The 13,224-nt window shown below is 45.4% G+C and overlaps 1 protein-coding gene across 3 annotated transcripts in view; it reads right to left on the reverse strand.

Annotated features, from left to right (window-relative positions):
- Positions 1–13,224, reverse strand: part of cped1 (cadherin-like and PC-esterase domain containing 1) — a 281,530-nt gene that overhangs the window by 156,092 nt on the left and 112,214 nt on the right. For all 3 annotated transcript variants that reach the window (XM_078567997.1, XM_078567996.1, XM_078567995.1), the window contains exon 8: positions 1,421–1,493. In XM_078567997.1, the coding sequence (XP_078424123.1) occupies positions 1,421–1,493 (73 nt within the window). The remainder of the gene's footprint in view (positions 1–1,420; positions 1,494–13,224) is intronic.

Raw genomic sequence — 13,224 nt, forward strand, 5'->3', positions numbered from 1 at the left:
TCTTGCAACAACTTTATAGGGCGTTGGTGAGGCCACACCTAGCACTTAAGGAGGGATTGAGTTGGAAACAGTTCAGAGAAGGTTTAATGGGCTGATTCCTGGGATAGAAAGGTTGAACAGGTTGGGCCTATACTCATTTTAGGTGATCTTATTGAAACATATAAGATTCAGGGGAGGCTGAACAGAGTAGATGCTGGGAGGATGTTTCCTCTCATGGGGAATCTGGAACTAGGGGGTATGGTTTAAGATAAGGTGGTCTCCCATTTGAAATGGAGATGAGGACAAATTTCTTCTCTCAGAGGATTGTTAGTCTTTGGAATTCTCTTCCACAGAAAGCAGTGGATGCTGGGTTATTAAGCATATTCAAGCCTGATTTAGACAGATTTTTCATCAAAAAGGGAGCTAAAGGTTATGGGAGACAGGCAGGAAAGTGGAGTTACGGCCACAATCAGATCAGCCATGACCTTATCGTATGGCAGACTAGGCTTCATGGGCTGAATGGTCTACACCTGCTCCTATTTCTTATGATATTATAAAAAGAATCTCACTGTACAACTTAATTAGGTTGTGACATACATACACTCTCTAAATACTGGGCTGAATTTTACATTCGTCGGGTGGGCAGAGCTGACCCAATTGCGGGCCGCGCTGCCATTTTGCGCGGGCGGGCCAATTAAGGCCCACCCAGCATGATGTTCACAGAGAAGAGCTATGCGCTCCCTGTGCGGGTGGGGGGGAATCCCTAAAATCGAGAGTGCGCTCTTTCGCGCATGCACACGAAAGAGCGCATTCATCTCCCTGACGCTAAGTCAGGGAGATCGCCTCTACTGTCAACAATATTAAAAGTAGAGAAAAAAAAATTCCCTTACATGTCCCCTCATGTGACAATGTCATATGAGTTGGGACATGTTCGTAATTTCCATAACAACTTTATTAAAATTTTTAAAACCCTACATGAAGCCTCATCCTGCCGGTGGATGAGGTTTCATGTTTTTTCTAGTTGCCGCCGGGGCTCCTGGCCTGCCCGCCAACCTTAAGGTTGGACGGGCAGGTCCACTAAGTACTTTAATTGATCTGTCAATGGCCTCAATTGGCCATTGACAGGTCGGCGGGCCCGCAGCTGATTTTGCTGCGCCCCCGCCTACCTGAAAATTTAAATGGGGCGGGATGACATTGGGGGTTCCGCCCACGTCATCCCACGTCATTTTACATGTCGGCGAGCGAGCCCCGCCCCCTGCTCACCAACGGTAAAATCCTGCCCACTGAGTTCTAACAACAATGAAATACAATAGAATCCCATTTCATGGAATACCTTTTAGTGTGGGACACTTTCATGCACAGGAATACTTAATTCTATTTAACATTAACAAAAAAAATGTAGCAAGACTAACAATTTGCTATAATGCTGATATATTCTTACCTCAAAAATCACAGGATAGGCAGATGCACCAAAGCTAAGGTCAAAGGCCAGCAGCTGAAAACATGAACAACATCTGAAAAAGTTAAATTAACATCAGTACATTTAAGCAGCACTGCATAAAATACACAAAACGTGACTTTGCCAGAGTTCAAACAATATAGAAAAGTCATAATTTTATGTTTTAAACCATCTTTGGACAATCAAAACATGAGTATATATTTTCTTACACAGAGATTGTTTTTATTTTAGTAATAAAACACTATTACATCTTTATGTAAAATATGTTCCTTTTTAATTTACAAACTAGTTATTGACACTGGTGAGGGGGGTGCAGGGGGAACGCAATTTTCAGAATGGGCACAGATGGAAAACTAACCTTTGTGGATCATTCGCTTGTTATACATCCACTGAGGGAACATTAGAGAGGGTAAACAATGAACATCCAACTTAAAACTCTCAGTTCCCTGCCTGTGCCCAAACTGAAAAAGTCCTCACTATATGTCACCACACTAGTGTTTTATAGATTTACACTAGTCAATTTCCTGTCGCATTGCTCATTAGAAGTCACACAATCTCTTACCTGATAAGGATGGGATTATATAGTATATTAAGGATTGTCTAGTTTCAAGGCAAACTCGGAAAAGCAATAAATTGTAATGGGATAAAATTGTATGTTTTTTTATATATTGCTAAAGGCATTGTAAAACAATAAATGACATTCAAGATGAATAAAGGTGGAATATACAGACCGTGGAGTAAAATATATTCACTTCTGTAATGCAATTATCTCTGTGGCACCATAAATCCTGATTCAAGCAACTATTGCAAGTGTCAAAAGTGTTGCAAGCGGTAAAAAGCAGGCAGGACTAGCGAGCTACAACAGCAATAGACAGGGTGAATTAATTCCAAGAGTGAGTACAAGAAAGTGCAGAACCACTTGAGTTCCAAATGTATTCCGATGAATGGCTGCAGCCAAAACATTTACTCCTTCTACAGAGGAAGCTCTAAGAAGTCATCTCAAGTTAGGGGTTAGAAAACAATACACTAGTAATAAGGAGAAGCGCCATGGACAATAGCACCACCATCAATCATATATGATATAAAGCTGGTAATAAATAGTTGCACTGTATTTGATGTTTGTCCAGAGAATTCCTTCCTGATTGTATGTAATGAGATAGCAGGAAAAAGTGGCTGTTAATAGGAGTTGAGGAAGGAACGTAGAGTTGCTTTCAGCAAGTTTATAGGTAGTGTGTGTGTGTTTGGAGAAGTGCCTTTGTGCATTGTGGCCTGCCATAGGCTTGCCATAGTCATGTGATCTCCAGTGTCATCCTTGGTGTATAAAGGCTTGAGAGCAGAAGCCATTTCAATCACCACTTGGAACATGGTGTCAGGAATGTGAAGCAGAAATTGAGTGGATGTTGATAGCTGTTAGAGAGCCAGTAGCTTTAAGAAACAGCAAAGAAAAATGAAAACTTCAGGCTCCAACTTTGTACAGGACATTGACTGCGGGGTGAGTCAGTATGGCTTTGAATATCCCAGTACTTGCTCCTATGGAGATGAAGGCAGGTTTGAAAATAAATTGGAAATTCTTCCAGTCGCAAAAACAAAACTATGGATCAATGAAGCAATTGTCAGCGATTTTTCCTGGCCCGTCCAACCTGACGGTTGGCGGACAGGCCAATCGGCCAGGCGGCCTTTACATTTTTGATGAAACCTCATCGAAGGGTGGGATGAAATCTCCGTTAGGATATAAAATTTTTAAAAATACCCGCGAACAGCATTTTTATGAGATATGCTTTCAGGTGCTTGATTCAGGTGCTGCATGAACATTTTTCGCAGCTTTATTTTATTATTTGGATTTCTGCAGCTGCCTGAGGCAGCTGTCTGTCTTCAGGGAGCTCAGTCGAAGCGCTCACTCATTCCCGCTGTGACGTTGTCGCCTGCCCCCACTCTAGCAGCGCTGAGATTTTCGGTGCGTGTTTCACGCTGGCTGGCGCAAAATCGCGCTCGGGGGCCGATTGCAATTGGGGGCCTGTTTCCCAACCGGTCCCGGGCCTGGGCCCGCCGTTAGTGCGTGCCCGATGAGGGAAAAATTCAGGCCGTGGAATTGCCACAGACTTAACCAAGAAACCTGAACAAATAAGAGCAGCAACTCCATTATCAGTACTGGGTAAAGAGTGTTACAAGTTGTATTGCACTCTAGATCTCACTGAGGAGCAGAAAAGCCAGTCTTGTAAAATTTTGGAGACCTTAATGACCCACTTTGAGGCCTCTACTAATGTTACATATGAACACTATGGGCTGGATTTTGAAGTTGTCGGGCGGGCCCAGGAGCAGCGGGAAATGGCTCGCTGCCCGCGATCGGCCCCCGACCACGGTTTCATGCTGACTGGCCAATTAACGGGCAGTTAGCGTGAAACACGCGCTGAAAGGCTCAGCGCTGCCGGGGTGGGGGCAGGAGGAGGGTGGGCACTGACTTAAGTGTGGGCACGGGGGAGAGCGGAAGGAAAGCTCCCTGAAGGCAGAGAACTGCCTCAGGGAGCTGAAGAATTTAAAACCATCAAATAAAGATTTATAAATGCAGAAAAAAATGTCCACACATCGGAGTCACTCGCCTAAACATGTACATTATAAAATTCTGCCCAAACATTTTTTTAAAATTAATGTTGGAAGTCTCACCCTGCCCGTGGATGAGGTTTCCTGAAAAATGCAAATGCCGCTTGGCTCGTTTCGCCCGCCCGCCAACCGTAAGGTTGGACAGGCAGCGAAAAATCCCTGTTAATTAATGCTTTAATGGCTTTAATAGGCCTCTTAATTGTCAGCGGGCGTGCTGCTGACTCTCACGCATGGCCACCAATCGAAACATCGCGCGAGTGCGCAGTGACATTGGGACATTCACCGGACGTCATCGCGCGCTATTTCACACCCGATCAGGTCGGGCGTGCACCTGCACATGGGATGTAAAACTCTGCCCTATGTGTGCAACACCAGAGCTTGGGAAGAGGAGGAGAACATTGATCAACATGTGACTGCATTGAGATGCCTAGTGGGAAGGTGGAGGTTGAGAAGGTTAATGTGGATGGGGGTGGGATTTTTGGGAAGGAAGGGAACGTGCACGTTCACATGGTCATCCTCGAAAGAAAAGGGTTGTGGCTGGTAGGTCACGGAGGGGAGGTGGAAGATAATGCGGGGGTGATCGACAGTGTTGGGTGAAAGGAAATGGGTGATTGGGGGAGGGGAAAGTACAGGGGAGCAAAAGAAAAACTGTATTACTGCCATGCTGGCTAAATCGAAAGTGAAATGAGAGTCGTGGTGGGCGAAATCAGGTGCAGCACGGGAGTGTGATCAATGGGTGGGTGGAGATGCAGGTCAGCTCAGATGGATGACTGAAAGTGAACCCCAGCAGGCAGCATTGAAACTGCTCAGGACATTGAGATGAGTGTGATAGAGGAAGGATCCGCGTGTGTGGAGAGTGCTTACACAAGGCTCCGAAAGGCCCTGCCACAGACACACTTCCCTCTCCAGAATCATTCGTGGGCCAACTAGGTACAGCTGAACTGCTAGTGGGTGGGGGAATGCAGTGGGAGGACTCACAAAGCCTGTCAATGAAGCTGAAAGACAACATTACACATTATTCAATGGAAGTGGATATATTTCCAGATTGTAAAGTGATAAAATGTGTTCACCGTGCAACCAACTGTGATCGGAATTTCTTAAACTTTGAAAGCCTTAGACTTCTGGTTGCTGCCCTGACTTGCGCACCAGGGGTGGAGACAGCCTGTGCAATAGTTGGCCGTGTTGCCTCTGATGCCTTTGGCATGGGTCCTCTGGAGAGCCGAGGCCTTGGGGGCCCTGTCTTGTTTTGGCTGTCCTCCTGTGGGCCAGCTGCTCCCTCTGCAGTGCTAGAGGACGAGGTTGAGAGACTCACAGGAAAAGGGGACTTGGAGGGAGAGGACAGCCTCTGAGATTCCTGAGTGGATGACCCAGGGGTGTCCAGCTGCTGCTCCTTCATTATTTGGGTGCCCAGGGGCCCTGGCCTGACTCCTTAAGGGGAAGGAGCACCTGGAGGGACATCATGGTGCTCTGGTTCCCTCTCGCGTTGCCGCTGCAGGAAGTCACCCATAGCTCCTGTGATGGAGTGCACGTCTACACACATCTCCGTGTTCTGCTGGACCAGGGTCTCCATGGCATCTGCCATCCCCCCATGGAGACCTCTATACCCTCGCATATGGGCACCACTTCATCAGAGAGCAAACGGACAAACTCCTCTGACTCATGTGCCACTCTGTTGAGGGCTTCCAACAGCTCTGCGTGATGTTCCCCAGCCTTCTGCTGACTCTCTAGTATGAGTTGGAAGGCCAAATCTAGAGATTCGTCATCTGACTCAGACCTCACAGATGCCTGTTCCCCAGCAGCCCTTCAAGTGCCAGGGAATTCGGCTGAACCTTTCTCCTCCTGCTGGAGACATGTGTCCGTGTGGTGATCAGCAGATTGTGAACGAGCCTGCTCTAGATCTAGGTCCCACCGAGGTGTCTCTGTGCTGTTGGTGGATGTGGGGAAGCACTGTGATGGGTCTTCCAGGCTACTTATTTTCAGCTCTTCAAAGGAGGAGGTGTCCTCTTGGCTGGAGGTGAGGTCCTGGATGGAGCTGAGGGACTGGCTGGCTGAGGGTGTCGGCCGCTTGGCAGAGCTCCCTGTGAACCAATGTAGAGATAATGAGTGCCTGGCAGCAGAGTCAAAAGCAGGGGAGAGAGCACTCACAGTTGCGTTGAGAAAGGAATAATATGGTGCAGGATTCTCATGAGGGTTTCTACCGCCGACCTCACCATTACCACAGGCAGGGTCCACATTCCTTACCAGTCAGCACGATGGCACGCTCCTCAAAGTGAATGAGGGACCTAAAGTGGACCATTCCACCCCGAGTTTGGGACCTCTCCCTGCTGATGTGAGCCAGCTTCTCCTGCATGAAAACAGATGGAGAGAGTGTGAGCAGGACACATGGCACTGCATGGAATGCCTGTGTGGTGAATGGAGACATGGATGGGATGAGGCCACGAGGTCCAGACGATATAAGCCTGATGGAAATGTGAGGGCGCTTTTGAGAGTTAGTGGTGTTGTCCCTTAAGGTATGAGATCCCTGTGGATGTGTGATGGGTTTGTGAGTTTGTGAGTTGAGAGCAATGAGAAGAGTGACTTACCCTGGCAGAACAGATGAGACCATTCATCCTGTAGCGGCACTGGGTGGCTGTCCTCTTTTGCAGGTCATTGGCGCTGACCACCACTGCCACCGCCTCCCATGCTAGATTGGTGACGCTGCTGCTGCCCTGCAGCCAGAGCAGGGGTAGAGGACATCACGGCGGGCCTCCACGGCATCCAAAAGGCACTCAAGCCACAAGTCATTAAACCTGGGGCCAGAGTCTTTTTGCCTTTCAGGGCCATGTCTTCCGTGCAGCAGTCATGGGCTGGAAGCACTGAGAGGTGTGCGCGAAATTGCACTTTAAATGTGGCGCCCAGCGTGATGAGGCAGCGAGGTGATGGCGTGATGGGCAAACAAGAGCCCGGCCACCATCAAAACATTTCCCGGGAATGCATAATTAACACAGTGGGATTGGGACAATACGGTGTGAGAAGCCACCATTGCAGCCGGCTGGTAAAACTTTGTTTTTCCTGCCCACTACCACACCTAGTGCAATCTGAGAGGACTCCGTCCCATGTTCTGGATGCCATTTGGGACGGACAGATGGTTGCACATGCCATTTGGCATTTCTACTGATCCAGAAGAGTATCAACGCAGACAGCATGAGATAGTTAATGATCCTCCAGGAATGGAAGCGATCGTGGATGATCTGCTAGTCTGTGGTTGTGGAGGTATGATGGAAGAAGTCATCACGGACCATGATTAGAATCTAGTGAGACTGCGACAGAGAGCTTGTCAGATGAACCTGAAGCTGAATAAGAAGAAACTGCTACTGAAGGTGACTGAAGTCACGTACATGGTTCATGTATTGACAGTGAAAGGAGGTCACCCTGATCTTGTTAAGTTGTAAGCTGTAGCAGAGATACAGCAACCAACAGATGAAATGGCAGTGCAACGATTTGTTGGATTTGTGCACTATCAAGCAAAGTCCTTGCCCAATTTGTCATTGGAGTGTCAACCTCTACGCAAGCTCACTGCAAAGGATGTTCAATAGTATTGTGACACGGAACAAGCAGCTTTCACTCGCACCAAACAACTAGCGATGACAACACCAATGCTGAGGTACTACAATGTTAACAATGAGGTCACCCTGAAGTGTGATGCCAGCGAGACAGGATTTGGAGCAACCCTAATGCAGCAAGGACAAACAGCTGCATTTGCATTTAGTGTTAATGCAAATTGAATGGTGCTATGCACAAATTGAGAAAGCATGACTAGCTATTGAATTTGCTTGTGAGCATTTTAATCAGTGCCTGTTTGGGAGAGACAAGGTGAGACAAGAGACACAGTCTGACTACAAGTCACTTCAAAGCATCTTTCTCAAACCGCTTCTAACTGCACCAAAGCATCTGCAAAGGACATGATTCTTTTGCAGAGATATCCTTTGGAAGTGAAGTACAAGCAAGGCAAGCAGACATACATCACCGACATGCTGTCAAGAGTTGCACTCCCTTTGAAGAAAGTTGCTGATCCTAGTACAGAGTGTGAAATCTTCCGGGTTCAATGAAAAGCAACAGCACGACCTGCCCTGGAAGTCATCAATGCAGCAAAGACATTGGGTGGAATCTTCCAGTCCTGCCAGCAGCAGGCTGCTTGGAGAGCAGGGGGGCTTAATTTGGCTTGAGGCCAAAAATCAGTTTCCCCTCAGTGGGATGAGCTTTAGGAATTAAGTTCTAAGGACTTTAAAGGCGGGTCAAACTTCCCGACAAACAATGTCGGGAAGCCCTATCACACGCATTAGCAAGTCGTGCATGCTCGATAAGAGGCCACCTCACCGGAATTGAGTTCCCCGCCAGCGAGAAATTAGAACATTCACTTTTACGACTGCACATAACTGGCGTGCACCTGGCGAGGTAGACTTCTTCCTTGGTTAACAGTGGTCTGTTGCCGCATTGTCCTCTTTTGGGAGGGTCTGTAAATGCCAGGCTGTAGTTGAGACTGGGTGATGGCAGTGCAAGTTGCGTGGAGGATGCCCAAAGAAGGGTTAGTGGGGAAGGGTGGGACAGTGGCCAGGCAAAATTGGAAGGGATAGTGAGGCTGTCCGGGTACCCTTTAAATATGGCACCTGGACCTTTGACCCCATGAGGTAACGGCGACTTCCTGCCTGCTCTAGCTGTGAGAGTCGGCCAGCTCCTCGCAGCTGCATTTATAATGAGCTGAACAGCACAAAATTGTGCCTGGTCAGCCATCCCGTCACCTCAGAGGAAATCACTCCGACTTCCGCACCCACCACCACCTAACTTAGACTCCAAAACAGAAGATTCTGACCATTGAACCTGACAGACAAGTGTCTTGTTCAGATCAAAAAAACTGCATGACAAGATGCAACTTTCCATGTGCTACAGAAAGTAGTGATGAAAGGATGACCTGAAACCATCAAGGACACACCTGTTGCTATAAGAGATATGAGAGTATTGGGCAATACAGAAACAAGTGATTTCCCAAGATGGCATTTTGTACAAAGGAACTAGAGTCATCATCCCTAAGGAGATGAGGAAAAAGATGCTAAAGAACAACCATGTAAGCCATCAAGGAATCGAGTCTAGTCTGAGGAAGGCAAGAGAAGTGCTCTACTGGCCAAACATGAGCAATGAGATCAAGGACCATATCAATCAGTGCAGTGCTTGTAAAGAACATCAAGCTAAAGAGCTGCTTATGACATCCCAGACAGACCATGGATGAAGTTTGAAATACATGTCTTTACTCTCTTCGGAACTGACTATCACGTCACTGTCAACTACTATTCAGACGACTGGGAATTAGACTAGCTGACATCAAAGGCCACCAGTGAGGTTGTAGAATGTCTGAAAGCATGCTTCAGTTGTTATGGCATTCCTGACATTGTGATGAGTAACAATGGTCCTCAGTTCATGATTGACGAATTCAGGCATTTTGTAAATGATAGGAAAATTCAGCACTACACATCATCTCCACACTATCTCCAGTCAAATGGAAAGGCTGAGGCAGCGGTGAAAATTGCCGAAGGGATCATCAAAAAATTGAGTAGATCCAGCACAGATGTGTACAAGGCAATCCTAGAATGGAGAAACACATCTGCTGAATGCATGGAAAGCAGTCCAGTTCAGAGGCTAATGACACGTCGCACCCAGACTACTCTTCCAATAGCTAGAAATCTACTGAAGCCAGAAGTAGTAACAGGAAGTGAGTGACAAAATCAAAGTGGAATGTCAGAAAGCCAAATTTCACTTTGATAAAGCTGCCAAATCATTGCCAGAGCCGAAGCTGGGGAGCCGGTCATAGTGAAAACATTCAACACTCTCAACAAAAGTCAACCCACTTGGCAACTTGGAACTGTGTAGAGAAGTTGTCACCTCGATGGTACATGGTGAAAATGAACGACCAGATGTATCATCATAACCGCAAAAATACAGAGGAAGTTGCTCCTTCACTGCAGAGAGCTGATGAGAAAGATGTGAGTTCACCAACTACACAAGAAGCTGAACGACCATCAGTCCCAGTGGTCAACCATTCCCCAACAAAGGTAATGGATCAGCAGCAACAACTATCACAGCAGCAACACTCGCCATGGCAGCAAAATTCCCTGGAGAAGCAACATCACTCCAGGAACGAGCAGACACCAGGCAAACAGCCAATAACAATCCACATGCATACCATTAAAAGACCTGAATGCTTTAAAGATTGTGTACAATGAGTGTGTAGGGACAGATGAAAGTGAGTCAGACTAGAATGACTAGGCTTCTGTACATGTGTGATGATTTTCATTTTAGGCCATGTATGTGCCTGACTTGCAACTGCAAATTGTAGTGTATGCAGGTTGTTTTCCATTTTCATGAAAAGGAGGGTGTTTGGAGAAGTGCTCTGTGCAATGTGGCTTGCCAATGGCTTGTCATAGTCATATGATCTCTGTCATCCTTGGTGCATAAAGGCTTAAGAGCTGAAGCCATTTCAACCATCACTTGGAACAATGTGGGCATCAAAGTTGCTTATAGGAGCAGTGACTGAATGAATAGCTGGTGTACCAGTCTTTCCAGTTAACTGGTATTTTAACAACTACATCTTCCATTTCTATGGGATGATCCCCATAGAGACCATTAACTCTTAAAAAGAAATTTGAACTTCCAGTTAATCGTTGATTGGATGACACAATAAGATTTTATGTTTTAATACTTTTCCTGTAACAAGAAAACTAGGAGCAACATTGATGTAACTAAATATTATTTGTGTAGGCAACTTATACTTTAAACTACCATCCAGAGCTTCCCCTTTCAATTTTCACATAACCAAAAATTTCACTTCAGAATTATACTTTGCAAGCTCCCTAATGTAGACATTCAATTCTGCCAGAAGCAGTCCAAAGTGATTCTTAGTTTCTGATGGTTTACTTCCATTCTCTTCCTTTCCCAGCCTGGTAACCTTTAATTCCAGAACTATATTTCACTATGAGGGTTTTCCCTGGACTTTCTCCCTCTAGCTCAAGCTAGGGAAATCTTGTAGTCCATTTTAAATCTTTATGAATTTGGTCTTTTGGATACAGACACAAGTTCTCACCCACATTCCTGTGCAGAGAACTATAGACATTTTACTTCTAGCTGCTCTCCCTCTCTCTCTCAGATCTTGGCAGACTGACTTGTCTGGGAGACTCGGTGATATTTTGGGAAAACCTGCAACCCGATCCTTCAATGGTTTCCCAAGGATGCTCCCCCTCTCAAAGCCTACCTCCATCGCAACATGAATCACATGGGCCTTGTATCCAGGTAGAAATGCCGATTAGCTATTCTTTATACCCCAACTCTATTCCATCTTGGAAGTAAATGAGCAGTTAAAAATATAACTGTTTATAACCCAACGTTCTCAACATCTTCTTGGGATTTTGGAGATGAACAGCCTCACAGATACTGCTGCCATTGTCTCCAAGTGTGAACACCTTATACATTCTTTCCAGCAAAACAACCCAGGCCTCCCTTTAGAGCCATGTTTCCCAGGCCTGTTGTCAGGCAGACTTCAGAACATGTTACATAACCCCTCTTCATTTTGCTGTAACTTGAAGTCAGAGTCCCAAAATATAACAATCTTATAAATCTCATAACTGTAACATTTGCCCTGACCTTGATTCCACGAATTTCTTCATTGCTAACTTTCCTTATGTAGCAAAGTTGTGGAGCATGCGATCGATGACAATGATCTGGGAAACCCTGAGAGTAGCAGCTGTCGTGTATGGTTCTGCTGTTCGCTCTATAATTATCCTGGTAACTGGTTTGGCCTTGTGATATAGATGCTTAACGCCTGTGCGAGTCGGCAGCAAGGGTGCCATTAAATTGAGTTGAAGATGGTAGATTGGTCTCTGAAGAGTCATCTTTCCTGCCTTCTTTCATCTTCAGCTAGGTCGAGCACAGATGAATGTCACAAAATGAAAGAATCATTGCATGTGGAAAATTTGAAATCTCTCCATTTAATGTCATAGGAATATATACATGTAATGGATTTCTTCTTGTTACTAAGCCTTATTTCATGTTCCTTTAATTAAGCCAGGGAAATAGAGGAACATATAGCAAGAGTAATGGAATAATTGTGGGGACTCTAGCCTTCAAGGGACTGGGAAAACCAAATTAGCAAAAGTAGCTTGAAAGATGAGTTGATGGAATGGAATCGAAACAGTTTTCTTGAACAATGTTGAGGGACCAACTAGGAAGCAGGCTATTTTAGATATAGGGTGGTATCCAGTCCCGCTCGCTGCTGGGATTGTCCATTCCAGCTGAAAGTCAATGGACTTTTGGTTGGCCCACTGCATCCCCCGCGATGGGTCCCACCATGGCGAGGCCAGAAAATCCCCGGCCATACTATTGTGGAATGAGACAGGTTTGATTAATAACCTTATGGTAAAGTATCCTCTTGAAAAGAGTGATCATAATATGATAGAATTTCATATTGACCCAGATTTTACAGACAGTGGTGAAGCGATGGTGCTTGCTGATGACTTTGACGAGAGCTGTCCCAATATTAGTTTGAATCTTTGAATCTGGCACCAAATCAAGGGGATTTCCCAACTTCTAGCAGCAGATGACAATGAGCAGCCAATCACATTCAAGTATTCTCACAAACAGGAAACTCATAAGTAAAATGCAGTGATTATCCTTTGCTTTTAATTAAATTTTATAGACAGTGAAATAAATGACTTGCACATGCACATGGGATTAAGTTAGAAGCTAAAATATCATTAAAATATGAAAGCTTTTTTTATCATAGTGGAGAAATTTAACATTTTAGAAATATAAAATTATTTTACCAGGGCCAGGGAGGTTGTAACTGTGAACTTGTAGCTATATTTGAAAACATAGTTACACCTCAAATCAATAAGTATAACATTTTTAAGAGGTTTTTTACAAAGAAACAGATGGTGTAAAGGGTATGCTGTCAGCAGTTCAGTGATTTCTCCTTGATTGTAGTCAGGGGGCAGGAACACTTAAAAAATACACCCTATGATGAAACGTAGAATCACTGACAGCAACTTCTGGATTTCTGCATTTGACTGTGTATGTGTGTGTCTATGTGTGTGTGTCTATGTGTGTGTGTCTATGTGTGTGTCTATGTGTGTGTGTATGTGTGTGTATGTGTGTGTCTATGTGTG

Source organism: Cetorhinus maximus, chromosome 22 (assembly GCF_964194155.1).
Source record: "Cetorhinus maximus chromosome 22, sCetMax3.hap1.1, whole genome shotgun sequence".
NCBI lineage: Eukaryota > Metazoa > Chordata > Chondrichthyes > Lamniformes > Cetorhinidae > Cetorhinus > Cetorhinus maximus.